The 13626-nt window shown below is 38.3% G+C and overlaps 1 protein-coding gene across 6 annotated transcripts in view; it reads right to left on the minus strand.

Moving 5' to 3' along the window:
- Nucleotides 1-927: 927 nt before the first annotated feature.
- Nucleotides 928-13626, minus strand: part of trpm6 (transient receptor potential cation channel, subfamily M, member 6) — a 36569-nt gene continuing 23870 nt past the window's right edge. For 3 of the 6 annotated variants that reach the window (XM_060882897.1, XM_060882899.1, XM_060882898.1), the window contains exons 21-39: nt 12826-13077; nt 12341-12515; nt 11885-11999; nt 10835-11028; nt 10251-10383; nt 8412-9289; nt 8190-8266; nt 8005-8104; nt 7848-7894; nt 7337-7401; nt 7188-7213; nt 7034-7084; nt 6840-6905; nt 6323-6612; nt 5173-5255; nt 4384-4589; nt 4224-4275; nt 2238-2347; nt 928-1738 (exon numbers count right to left, since the gene is read on the minus strand). In XM_060882897.1, coding sequence (XP_060738880.1) covers nt 1677-1738; nt 2238-2347; nt 4224-4275; nt 4384-4589; nt 5173-5255; nt 6323-6612; nt 6840-6905; nt 7034-7084; nt 7188-7213; nt 7337-7401; nt 7848-7894; nt 8005-8104; nt 8190-8266; nt 8412-9289; nt 10251-10383; nt 10835-11028; nt 11885-11999; nt 12341-12515; nt 12826-13077 — 2982 coding nt within the window. In that variant the 3' untranslated portion in view covers nt 928-1676. Of the gene's footprint in view, nt 1739-2237; nt 2348-4223; nt 4276-4383; nt 4590-5172; nt 5256-6322; nt 6613-6839; nt 6906-7033; nt 7085-7187; nt 7214-7336; nt 7402-7847; nt 7895-8004; nt 8105-8189; nt 8267-8411; nt 9290-10250; nt 10384-10834; nt 11029-11884; nt 12000-12336; nt 12526-12825; nt 13078-13626 lie in introns of those variants that run through there. The other 3 variants (XR_009649258.1, XR_009649257.1, XR_009649259.1) reach the window with 3 other exon arrangements.

Here is a 13626-nt window from a genome sequence, read left to right on the forward strand (position 1 = left end):
CAGGAAAATTCCCTATAATTACACATAACTGGTTCCAATTGTACACAATAAGATTAGAGTTTAATCCAATGATACTGTCAGACATGAGTATGTTCTCACACATCATTGAACTTTGTGTAATGATTTAAATCATCTTAACTGCTGTAGGCTTTTTCCACGATTCCGTCCTTGATTTAATGTTCATTTTTAAACACATTCTGTATTCTTAAATAATAATGATTTAATATATAAACAGTTCTTGAACGTGACTTTTGGAAGCTACTCGTCTGTTTAAGCTCAAATCAAAGCGACTGTAATGTTTTGACACACAGAAACCCAACAGGAAGAAATATATCACATGTATATGCTTATGTTTGTATACCTCTGGAAGTTACAAGGAAAAACCACAATTCCTTTACAATCACTGGTTAATTTGTAAATGATAACGTGCTGCTCATTGGATGTTTTTTTTTCTCTGAAGTGCCATAGCTGGGGTGCAATGAAGCTAAATGGCGCTTGAGGAATAAATATGAAGAATGCATCATTTACTTGAGAACCATTTAGCAACTGGGAATTTGAAAGACAAAAAAAGTTTTGTCTTTGTTTTTAATGACACATCTTTGATGACACAACGCTGCAGAGACATAGGTTGTGGATCAGGGCAGGAAGAACAGGGTAACTTGCCAAGTGTGTATGTGTGCGTGTATGTGCTCTGTATGCATGATGATTCAACTAAGATGTGTGGCTGTGTGTCTGTGTGTTTTATGGGGTTTATCCACAGCTTGTGTGCAAGCGAAGCTCGGTTTGAGCTCTTAAACCGTCTCCTCCTCTGACTTGTACATAGCAGGCACAGGACTTTTGTTAAAGGATATTTTATCGCTTTTTGTATACATTTCTTTGTTGGGGAACAGAATTAAAGACAATTTTACGGACACTGAGACCTCCGGCTCTTTTTTTTTTTTTATTAGTACTTTTTTATTCCACACAGTGCGCCGTCTTTACAGAGTCATCCACAAAGAATTTATCATGTACCTAATATATCATGTGTGTTCTGAAATAAATGTAGCATAATAGTTGAGAGGACTTACACATTTACAGGTCACTTTAATAACACCACTTTAATAACACTTTAGGAACACCTACACTGCTGCTCAGGTGTATAGCTATCCAATAAACCGATTATGTGGCAGTGTGGAAATACATACAAAAATCAGGGTTAGAAATGCTGATCTAATATACTAATAATAAACTGTAGTCCTTCAAGGATTGCTTGATATTTCTGTCATTTTGTGTGTCTTTTGATTTGGTGAAATTGCAAACATGGGATTCTTCTTCTAAGTAAAGACATATGGAATTATGTTCTATGATAGCTGTAATTATGTTCATACACAGAAATCGAAGAAATCTTTGACTAAACGTGTGCTCTGATGTCAAGTCCAAACCTGCAGAAAATCTGCAGCCATTTTGAAACATTGCAGGCTCCTGCGAATACCATGGAGTTTGCTTGAAATTCTGGTAATATACTGGAGGGACTCATATTAGAACAGTTTTATCTTTAAGAAAATCCAGATATTAATAACATCCTCGAGTAATGAAGTTGTGGCAGAAGACACAGTTTGTGTTTTGGGATGTGTTAAAGGGCCAGAATGAACACACCAGGTGAGGAAAAAAATATATAAACACATCTGGGGTAAAGGTCAAACTGTGCTGACACAGTCTTCGGAGGCTGGATTGTGAAGATTGCTGTTCTTCCACAAATCTAATCAAACACAAACACACACAAACATAAGCATGAATAAATGAATGACGCTCTCTGAGATACAATACCAAAATTTCTAATAAATAATTTGTTTTGATTCAGCTTCTTGTGCTTGTTTATTTGTTTCCCGTTTTTCCCCCTCACTTCTGAACAGTGTGCTCTCTCAGTACGAGACTCGTCGTCTTGTCTCGTCTTCAAGACTGTGATTAATATCTAATCAAAGTGAACGCACAAAGGGCTATTAAATATGTAATCAAAGAAAGCTCTCGACATGCCAAACATAGGAAGCCACGCCTCCACGCTGCGTGTTTTTGTACTCGTGCTGATGCAATGATTTCCAGTTTATTAAGACTTTTTTATGTTGTTGTTTTCTCACCTCCTTTAGAAACAAAATGAACTTTTTGACTTGTTTGAAATAAAGTTTGCTGTTCTGAGAAGAAAGAGAGAGAGAGAGAGAGAGAGAGAGAGAGAGAGAGAGAGAGAGAGAGAGAGAGTTCACCTGTAAGGCCAAGCTTCCTGCAGCACGAGTTGCAGGTATGATTGTGGACAAAACTCCGGACTGCATCCTCATCCAAATTGATTGTGCCGAACGCCAAATCACTGGATGAGCTGCAAAGAAAAGGATCATATTCATCGACTATACCAAACACACAAAATCAGATAATCTTGTGCTTTTTGCATGTTTCAGCTGAAAGTAATAGTTAAGTCAGGAATCAAACACTTAATAATCTATGACCAGGTGACATTTAACATTTATTTGTTAAATGCAGCACCAAGGCCAGACGTTTCCCCTAGCTATTTCTTCTTCACCAATTTCCTGCTTCCACAATATAAAAGTACAGTATTACTTCCTCAGGAGCTCCTCGTTGCTTAATTCCACTCAACTACAAACTGTTGTAGAAAGGACATTATTTACATTTATATTATTTATTCTCCAGTGTCCCCCAAATGAGGATGAGGTTCCCTTCTGTGTCTGGTTCCTCTCAAGGTTTCTTCCTCATATCATCTCAGATAGTTTTTCCTTGGAACCGTCACCTCCAGGTTGTTCATTAGGGGTAATTGTTAAAGATAAATAGTCATTTTTTCTGTTTCGATCTTTCTGTAAAGCTGCTTTGAGACAATGCCAGTTGTTAAAATCCTTTTACAAATAAATAGAATTTAAATTGAATAAAAGCATATGGACTAGACCTCTCATTTGTGTGAGTTTGGTACCTGGCTTGCTTTATGTGTTTTGTGCCTTTTGCAAGTTCTTTGGCTTTGGATTTACTTGGTGTTTACTTGGTGTACAATTAAATTTATTTGTATAGTGCTTTTAACAATTTACATAGTCTCAAAACAGCTTTACAAGAGTACAGAAACAGAATAAAAATGTTAAAAAGCCAGAGTAAATATCTCCCTGAGATAGCAGGAGGAAGAAACCTTGAGAGGAACCAGACTCAGAAGGGACACCATCAGGGCTGTCAAGTGTCACGCATTGACAGTGACAGTCACGCATTTTGGTCTTTTGCAACGTTCTCCCGCCATACATCGTATTTCTCACGCAGAAAAACTTTTTGACTATTTATCATATATTTAATATGCCTCAGCACCCAAAATGTATCTGTCTGCACTGCTGTCTCTATGGAACCAAGCAGGAATCAAGCGTGTCTCCCCTGGAGTTCTTAGTCGAGCCTGACACTTATCAGCCAATCAAAAAAACGAGGTTACACAATAGCCAAACAGAAAATAGCACTATTGTATCTGGGTAAGATTTAACGCAACAACCAATGAAAAAAAAAACATATTCATTAGCGAGGGTATTTTCGATGGTCGGTTTGAACAAAACCTCAACATGGAACAGTTTGTCTCTGGACGGGACATTGTCCTCAATCATGACCCTAAAAATGGCTGGGCTTGAGCCGAACTGTTTTAAATGGGAGCAACATTACTCTCACACTCACACACACACACACACACACACACACATTATTAAATGGAAATTGAACAAATACTTTGTATTTGGTTAAAATGTGGTCAGTGATCCTGGTAAAAACCTTTTTTTTGTGTGTGTTCGGTGTAGGGGTGGGGTGGGGGGTTGCTGGGGGGTTGGAAATGTCACTCTTGCCTGTCTTCAAAACTTGAGAGCCCTGGACACCATCCTCATTTGGGTGACACTCTACAGTAAATAATGTAAATGTAAATAATGTCCTTTCTTACTTATGATAAACTTTATTAAGCAAAATACAACCTATGGACAATCTCAAGGAGAACTATGTGGCTATAAATAAGCGTTCAAAAAGCTCATTTTTCTTTAATGAGGTGAAATACACTTTTTCTGAAAAGTCAGGAACTAACAGGAATAGATCTGAATATGTTGAGCAACATCTGCTCAACATCTGAGTTGATGAGATGTAAGCTGATGGTTAAATATCAAAAGAAAGCTACCCTGAACATGCGTATAAGATATTCTACTTAAGTTACACAATAAGCTTTCTCGAAAATGAACCTGTTATCAATCGCTCTGATCACAGATGGTTCTGTCAGCTCCGCTCCCACACCTGAGAAAAGGGACAACATGAAGATTTATGAAGTTCATGTTAAACATCATATGACAGGAATTCTGTACATAGAAAGATGTAGATATAGATATAGTACAATATCTAGACCTTGCAAGTCCAGTACCAGCAGCTCTCTCTCTGTATACTCGTAAGTCCAGTGTGAGAAAGCCAGCACCATCTCTTCGAGGCCACAAGAGGGCGTGATTTCTTCTCCTGTATTGTTGTTGTACTTCTTGAAGTCACCATTCATGCTCCTCTCTATGGTTAGCCACTGGTTTTTAGCCTGCCAGGACACCAGGGACAGATCCAGAAATCTAAAGAAGGGAAAACACAGAGCCAGAGAGAGAGGGGGTGGAGAGAGAGAGAGAGAGAGAGAGAGAGAGAGAGAGAGAGAGAGAGAGAGACGCTGCTTTTGCTCACAGGTATACATGCTATTAAAACCTGTTAAATGTTTTCTACTATCTGAAAATATGCTCCCTGTTAACCAGGTGTGGGTGTCTGAGCCTAGTCAACTCAGCAAAAAGCTGAAAATGTGGTTCAGCGAATACTGGAACATGAACGATTTTGTCGCCATCATTCTTTTTTTCACGGGCATGGCCCTGCGCTGGTACAAGGGTCTAACACACATCACAGGGCGCATCATTTACTGCCTGGACATCATTTTACATATACTCACACATATTCACACATATCATAGTCACACATTCTCACACATATAAAATGCCACAAACTATCATTATTTCAGTATTTTCATTATAAAGCCTAATAAAAGCTTTGACTGTCAGTTACAGACCCACAGCACATTATTATTCAAATGAAAGCACTTTCTGAGTCCATATTTATATATACACTCTACAAGCACCTACATATACACTCTTATTTAGGGTTTTAACTAACCTGAGGGACTGAGCATCAGAGCTGGGCTTGACTTGATTGAAGACCTGCATGAGCTTTTGGGCTGCCCTCTGCTGCTGGATTTCCTACAGGATTCAACAATAGAATAGCATAGAATAGAATTAGATAAAAGATTGAATTAACAGAATTCAACATAAATTAGAATGAATTCAGATTTAATATAGATCATAACAGAATGGGAGAGAATACATTATTGCCTAAAAAGAACTGAAAACAGTACGAGAGAATAGAATATATAATAAGTATAAAATAAATAACTATAAAATAATTCATTTGGAGAGCAGAATGGAAATGGAATGGAATGACAGAGTGGTGTAAAAAATATGAAAATGAAAAGAGAGAAGAGAACAGTATGGAACAGTATAGAACTGAATAGAATAACCTAGGATATAATATGACTATATATAAGGTACAGACTGCATTGCTACAGAATAGAAGAGAGCAAGACAGAGAAGATAGAATACATTATGACTAAGGAGAATAGAACATGGCAGAATAAAAAAAGAAAATAATGGAATTGACCTACTGATGAATTATGACACAATAAAATACAACAGACTATAAGAAAATTCATTTTGACTAAAGATAATATAACAGACTAGAAGTGAATGCATTATGACAGAGCAGAATATAACATAAAAGAAGAGAATGCATTGTACCATTAAAAAGGAATTGAGAGGACAGGGTATCTAATACATAATGACAACGTATAATAGAAAACGTATCATAGAATTGAATATTATGATCTGTTCTATTCTGACAATAGAATGGAATACATTATAAGACAACACAATGTAATATGACAGAAGAGAATAAAACCACTTACCTTATGGATAGAAATAGATTAAATACATTAAACAGAACAGAATAGAATAAATAGAACAGAAAAATACTGATAAAACTGAAATCACACATATTATTCGAGAGGTTTTAAATGTTGCCTTTAAAGGAAACATTAACCTCCTAAAATTCTCTATCCTGAATTGATATATTTCTGCAAAGCTGACAATGTCCATGGTTGAAAGTGCTATTCAAATGAAACTGAACTGAATTAAAATAAACCAAGTGAAAGGGTACAGATGACAACATGATTGATAATATATAATACCAGATAAATAGATGTTCTTATTACCCGTAAGCAGAGCTCTAGGGTGGTGCTGTGGGGTAACCGTGTCTGCCACGTGTGCACAACCTGCTCGTGGAAAGACTTAACCACGTACACACAGCCGGGTTTTAGCACATCTTCCTCGGCCCAGGTGCACAGTACCCACTGAGCACGGCGCAGCCCACCATCCAGCACTCCCTGCTCCGACACGGGCTGCAGTACGGCCGCATGACCCCTCTGACACCACGAGGAGGTGCTGGAGAGTATGGAGTCTGGATCTGACTCCTCCAGAGTGTAGATGTACACCTCCTCTCCTCCTACACAGCCAAAGTAAAGACACAGATTTAACATTAAAATCAGATCCAAGAATGAGTAAATAAATGAAGCTCCTCTTATATTTTGAGTTCTTTCATTTGATTCCGCTTCATTATAGAATAAAAAATTGACCAATCTAATTTGAGAGTACAACAGTGACATGGTGGAATATAAAGTACAATAACAAATCAGTGCATTTTCTCAGAGAAAACAGTCTCGTGTAACTCACCCAGCAGGGACACCGGTGTGAAAGGGATCGTGTGTGCTAATCTCATCAGGTTGTTTCTCTCCATAGCTGCAAAATCAAATCAAACAGAAAATAGACCATATGTCATACGAAGACCAGGGGAGTCAAAAAGGGCCTCTCATGACTGACAGCCAGGCATGAAAAAATAAATACAGTGTAAACTGAGCCAAATTTGCCTGAGTAATGTGGGTCCAAATCTTCAGTTGACTTAAACAATGAAGCTCGAGCTGAAACAGCAGCAGAACAAAGACAAAGATGAGGTGAAGTTCAAACTCTATGATTAAATTGAATGTTTCAATACTAAAGAAACTTTGTGTACTGTATACTTACATTCGACTGCTGCCCAGCTCTGCACCCTGTACAACACATAGAAAATATAGGACATATTTTTTAAGGACAGTTAAATCAAATTGAAATTGAGATGTATAAAAAAAAACACATTTGAGAAATGTGTATGTAAATTTTTTTTTATGACTTACGAGGAACGACGGCTGGCTGAGTGCACCCAACTGTTCCAAACTGATTGGCTGGGGCTTCTTGTATTCTGGTGGAAACAAATTGAGTTATTAAATGTCCATCAATCCATACCTCTATTTTCTGTAGCACTTATCCAACACAGAACACGAAACATGAAGTCTATCCTAGGGAACACAGAGCACAAGGTGTTATGCACCCTGGATGGGGTGCCAACTCACACAAACATTCCCACACTACTGACAGTTTAGAGATGTCTATAACATGTTTTTGGACTGGAAAGGAAACTGCAGACCCCAAAGCACAGGAAGAAAATGCAAGTTTGCATAAGATTCTTAGCTCTTATGTTCAGGATATCTACAGTCTTCTTTCAATGGCCCTTTAATCCAGATTCTCTCCAGTCAATGTGTAAAATCCTTATTCTGATTTGAGAATCCTTCAGATAAACCATCTTCACAAAACGTTGTTCGTATTCAGTAAAAATATTAAGCAAAACATACTAGAAAATCATCTTACCTGAGCCAAACTGAGTGATTTCTGCAAGAAATCCACATGATCGAAAGCTAAAAATAAAAACAATCACAATCAAATGGCTGCATGACTCAAAGTAACTGCATTAATTCTAGTAATTCCATTAAATCAAATACTAGTAATGAATAAACAATGAGCGTACTGAGCTGAGACAGACTGACAGATGATCGTAATTTGCGTCCAGCCAATCCCTTCCCTTTTCGTCTGCTCCTCCGCGTCAAATCCCTTTCCAGTCTTCTTACCTGCAAAGCCAATGTTACTACACAGTTTATGATCTGGTGTGAAAATAAAGGCAAAAAATATATAATCAAAAATGGCTTTTCTTACATCGGTTGCTTCTCCTTCTTTGATCTTGACACACTTTCGGCCAAATGATCGCTTCCTTTCTAAGATTCTGTAAAGATCTGTCAGTGACAAGAAAAAAATACAAATAAATGTAAACAGGTTCAGTGTTTTGTCAAGTTTCAGTTAGTAAGACAACAATGAATGAATGTCACATCATGCTTTTTTAAATTGGAGAATTCAGATCTGATGTCAAGGACACAGTACCTCTGTTCTTCGGGCCTGGATGCAATGGTATGGGTTCTCCTGAAACACTGTGCCTATTTGTGGGCGTGGCCAATGTCTCCACACTAACAGAGAGTGAGCGGCTATGCCCCAGATCGCTGTCTATTGCAAATGGCAACTTCCTGCCACAGTGAGCTTGTTTGGGCATAGCTAAATCACTATCGCCACAGAAAGCTGGATTCACAATGCCCAGAACACTGTTCCTCGTGGCTCTGGTGTCAATAAACACATCGTCGTCGTCGTCGTTGTCATTGTCGTCGTCGTTGTCCTCTTCCTCCTCCATGGACTCCTCCTGGCTGGGTGGAATTTGTGGCTCATGATCCCAGACTGTGGTGAGAGAGCTGGTGCATGAAGGTCCAGGTGACCCATGCTGGTCTGACCACAAATTGGTCAGAGATCCATGTGAGAGACGAAATCCTATGGACGAGTCTCCGCCAAGTCTCTGTCTTGAACTGCTGTGCTCTGCCTCCAAATTTCCAAGCACCCACTTGAGCCTGCTGTCAAAGAAGCTGCTTGTACTCCCTGGCGGATGCTCTGAAGTGCTGTATGACTTGCTATTGGCTGAGATACGCAGTAGGGATGGTGGATTGCTCCAATAAGCCTTTGGAGACAGAGGGGTGTGGCTTGGGGTGACGTTCCCAATGGAAGAATAAGGTGTAACTGTGATTCGGGGGCTGGGACAAAGATGGACAGCTTCCTGCTGCCTGTTTTCAGATGCTGAAAGGAGGTTAAGGGTGTCCACAGCAAGAGCAGACAGGTCCTGCAGCTGGCCAAGTTTAGCGTCCAGCGTCTGAAGGCTCTCCTGGATGAACTGGACCTTCTCAGATACCTCAGATAATGTATCCATCATCTCCTCTGCCCTGATGAACACACACACAGAATATAGGAGTGGTTACTGTATTTTAGTAGACTTGTTTTAAGGTTATTAATACTTAATGGTCCTAAGGAGCAACAGCACTGATACCATCTTTTTTTAGATAAAGTATCATTAAATTATTTTTGGTACACATCCATACCAATACCAAGTCATGAGTAACCTCCATTTTGTTTAGCTCAGTTCATGTTAGTAAGTGCTGCTAATGTTTTATTTAAAATGAGCATGACTATCAGCATAGCATGGCTGTTAAAAATCAGTGCAAAGTGCCTTGAATTGCACCTTGACTCGTGAGCTAGTCTTTTGGATAGTTATGTGGCGTACTGAAATGGGCATAAAGCTTCTGAACTATTTTAAGAAACAAATATTTAATTGTAGCTGGCTTGTTTTCTTTTCAATACAACCCAACTTAGTCACTTGTATACTGTATGATGCATTAACTATTAATTGAGTATAAATATGACTATGCATTAATTAATAGTTGTGATACTGTGGAATAAATGCTTTGTTAACACCTAACTCTGTAAATAATTGAACATAAATTAATCAACTAAATCCACTTATTAATGAACATTACTAAAATAATTTGAATCAACAAAAAACAAGTGAGTGAAGGAACCAGCAATGTAAAATGTAAAGATTAAAATTAGAATTTTGATTGTGACCAAATTTAAAGTAGCTTCCCAAGTATTTTTTATAAATATATTGTGTCGTCTAGTGTCGTCTATGTGATTCAGCAAACAGGCACTTTATATATGTGTACTTGCGAGCTAGCTCACCACATGATCATTGACCTCTAGCTCTCTGTTCAGACTGGAGACCTCTAAAGGTCATCCATCACTTTCACGTAAATATTTTAAGTAAAAATATGTCTATATGTTGAAGGTAAATAAGTGATCTGTGTCAAGTCAGTGTTCGGGGAGGGGTGTTCTTTGGGGGGAACACACTTGTTTGCAGCAACGCGGATCCGGTTAATCTCGCTACAGTGCTGTCTCTCGTGTTTGTCACAAAAATAGCCAGCCACACATCTTTCCTCAAATTCCAGTAGCTTCTTCAGATCATCAGGAGCCAAGAACAGCTCTGAGAGAGAGTGAGAGAGAGAGAGAGAGAGAGAGAGAGAGAGAGAGAGAGAGAGAGAGAGAGAGAGAGAGAGAGATTCAATAAATAGTGACTCATAAGAATTTCATTAGACATTTTTATGGCATGGACTTTCTCATATTAATCTCAAAATGATGATGATGCTTGATGATTTTTAGTAATGATGTTTGTCTCACTATCATTATGACCTTCTACAGACATAATTACTAAAGCATTGAATTAATGCTGTACCTAAATCTGTCTAACATTTATCTCAACAATCACAGGGAAACCTTTTGGCACATCAAATAAAGGCAACAGTGTTTCTACAAGATAAGAACAACCTAGAGGTTCAAACCAAAAGATGAACAATCTAGAAGTTAAAACCAGTCAGAAATTCCTGTCCATGTGGGGACATTTGAAAAATGCTTCTCAAACAAACACACACACTCACTAAGGCCAGAGCCTTGGTCATGTGTAGATGTCCGTCTATGTTTCTGCCAGACTGCATTGATGCACAAGGCCGTGTGACTCAGAAAGATCAGAGGCGGAGGCAGAAGCGGCTTTTTATGATAGGTCATGATGTAACGATAGCGGTTGTACCTCCAAAGCTGGTTGGATATGTTCTTCATCTCAATGTAAACATTGCTATGGGGAGGAAAAACATAGAAAAGAGAAGAGAGTTGTTTATACTCTTTTTCCAACATTTACAATTTCAATTGAAATCTGACAAAATCAAAATCATTCGATCTGTGTTCTCACTGTTGGCACTAATGAAGGAAACAGAGTGCAAGCTGCATTGTGATATCTGTTTTATTGACAGTGCCTTGTGATGTATTAAACCACCTTTAAAGGTTTCCAGATTTGTCTTATTTAAACAGATTGTTTAAGAATTTTTTCTGTATTGCAATTGTATTTTTTTGCTGTAGCACAGGTGGTAATTGAGGCATGGCCTGTGTTTGGTTTAAACCAAACATAGAAATTTGATATTTGTGATCTTGGTTTCATCACTCTTGTGCTTTTATATATATATCTTCTTTAGCAATGGTGACTTTCACACAGTCCTCAATAAATTTCTGGTGCTCCACTCTCAGTTGCTGTACTCTATAACTCCTTCATGGTGGCTGTTGGGCTCATTATGGCTTCCCTCACCAGTCACGGTCTTGTTTTGACAGACATCCTTGTCTAGGTAGTGCTTTTGGTGGTGTGACACAGCTTCCACTTCCTCACAGATGTTTCAACTTTGCTTACTGGAATTTCCACACTCTGAGAATTTATATCCTAATCCTTAATGATAAAATTGTATTCATTTAGCTTACAATACTCAGCAGTTTCTATTGGCATTGTTAACACTTCTACGCTTCTATCAACTTTTAAACACTTACTTGCCAAAATCAAAAGAATATACATAATATGTGCCATATGTTACTTGGACAAGTCTGATTAATCCTACTGGGCTTGAAAGTTTCTGTAAGCCAGTGTATGCTGTACAGCTGGTGCCTACTTGTAGAAAGCAATAAGGAGGTTGACCATGATTATGTACTGCATGAAGAGGTAGACAGCCTGAAGCAGTGGGTTGAGGAATGATCCAGGAGGACAGTTGGGATTTTCTTCACAGGCTATAAAAAAATGTATAAAGAATCAAATTCTTATTCTGTCCATAATTAATAAGTATACATATTTCTACTACATACAGTATACACAGTAGGATGAGGCCCTCATAGGGAAAACGTAGAAATCCACAAATTATGTCTATATTAAATAATACGAATAAATAAATGAATGAATGTTGTTGTATTTAAATGTTATGTGTTTCACAGCAGGCTTGAGCTATTGATATAAATGTATGTGCCTTTGGAGAGGTGTAGGCTCCAACCATTTGTTTGTTTGTCTTTCTGTCTGAATATCCTTCTTTCTTTCTCTCTCTCTCAGGAAGGAGGTCTTTATTTCTGTTACCCACGATTAATCTCTCCAGCGTAGACCTCCCCAAACATCATGAAGTAGGGCTGGAAGAGCACTTGCTTCAGCAGGTTCCAGGATGGTCCCTCGTGGGGATTTAGGATGGCCCACCGTGGTGTACCAAAACTCACCAGTACAATGCCCATGATGACCACAATGTAGAACATGTTCTTCATCTGTAACATGCTCAGACACACAAATTTCATGTAAATGAGAACAATGTTTTCAGCTAATACACATAGAAAACCATCACCATGAGATAAAACCTGACCAAAGAATTTTTTTTTTTCCAAAAAAAAAAAAAAAGAATCTGTTCTTAAATGTAAGGATGCATCAAATCCATTTTTTCAGGCCAGGTGGAAAAGTAACTGATAATAAGTAACTGATAATATCTATTGATCTTTATATTGATAGATGTCTGATTTTACATCACTGATATTGGTACTGATGCATCTAGACAGTATCAATAAAACAAAAATGAAATACCATTTTGGAGATCATGGTGAGGTAGGGTCCAGCTTTCTGGTTAACAGCCAACAGGTCTAACAGACGCACAAACCATAAAATGATGTCCAGGCAGTAAATGATGCGTCCTGTGATGTGTGTTAGACCCTTGTACCAGCGCAGGGCCATGCCCGTGAAAAAAAGAATGATGGCGACAAAATCGTTCATGTTCCAGTATTCGCTGAACCACATTTTCAGCTTTTTGCTGAGTTGACTAGGCTCAGACACCCACACCTGGTTAAGAGGGAGCATATTTTCAGATAGTAGAAAACATTTAACAGGTTTTAATAGCATGTATACCTGTGAGCAAAAGCAGCGAGAGGGCTGAAAAAGCTACATTTTTGTGTTTTGTGTACACTAATGCTCTCTCTCTCTCTCTCTCTCTCTCTCTCTCTCTCTCTCTCTCTCTCTCTCACTGGTGTCTTAACTGAAGTTATGGAATGAAAAATGTCATCAAACATTGACAACTGGCTTGAGATGTAGCTAAACAGTTCCCGCATACAAGATAAATGTTTCATTTTCTTGTTACTTCTCACTGCTTTTCTCACAATAACATCTGACCAATGCATATTTAAGTTTAAACAGTTATAGTGTTTGTCACGTTTGAAGCGTACTGTAAACAACTGCACTGGGTGAATGATTAGCAACACAGCTGCTAATTTACACTCAAAGACAGACAAACAGACGTAAAAAGAAAGCGGTCTCTTCAAGAAAACTGGTATGGAGATAAGACAAGAACTTTGATTCCAGTAAAACTAATAAAGCGGGCCTTCAGTTTATTTT

The sequence above is a fragment of the Tachysurus vachellii genome, chromosome 12, assembly GCF_030014155.1.
Source record: "Tachysurus vachellii isolate PV-2020 chromosome 12, HZAU_Pvac_v1, whole genome shotgun sequence".
Classification (NCBI taxonomy): Eukaryota; Metazoa; Chordata; class Actinopteri; order Siluriformes; family Bagridae; genus Tachysurus; species Tachysurus vachellii.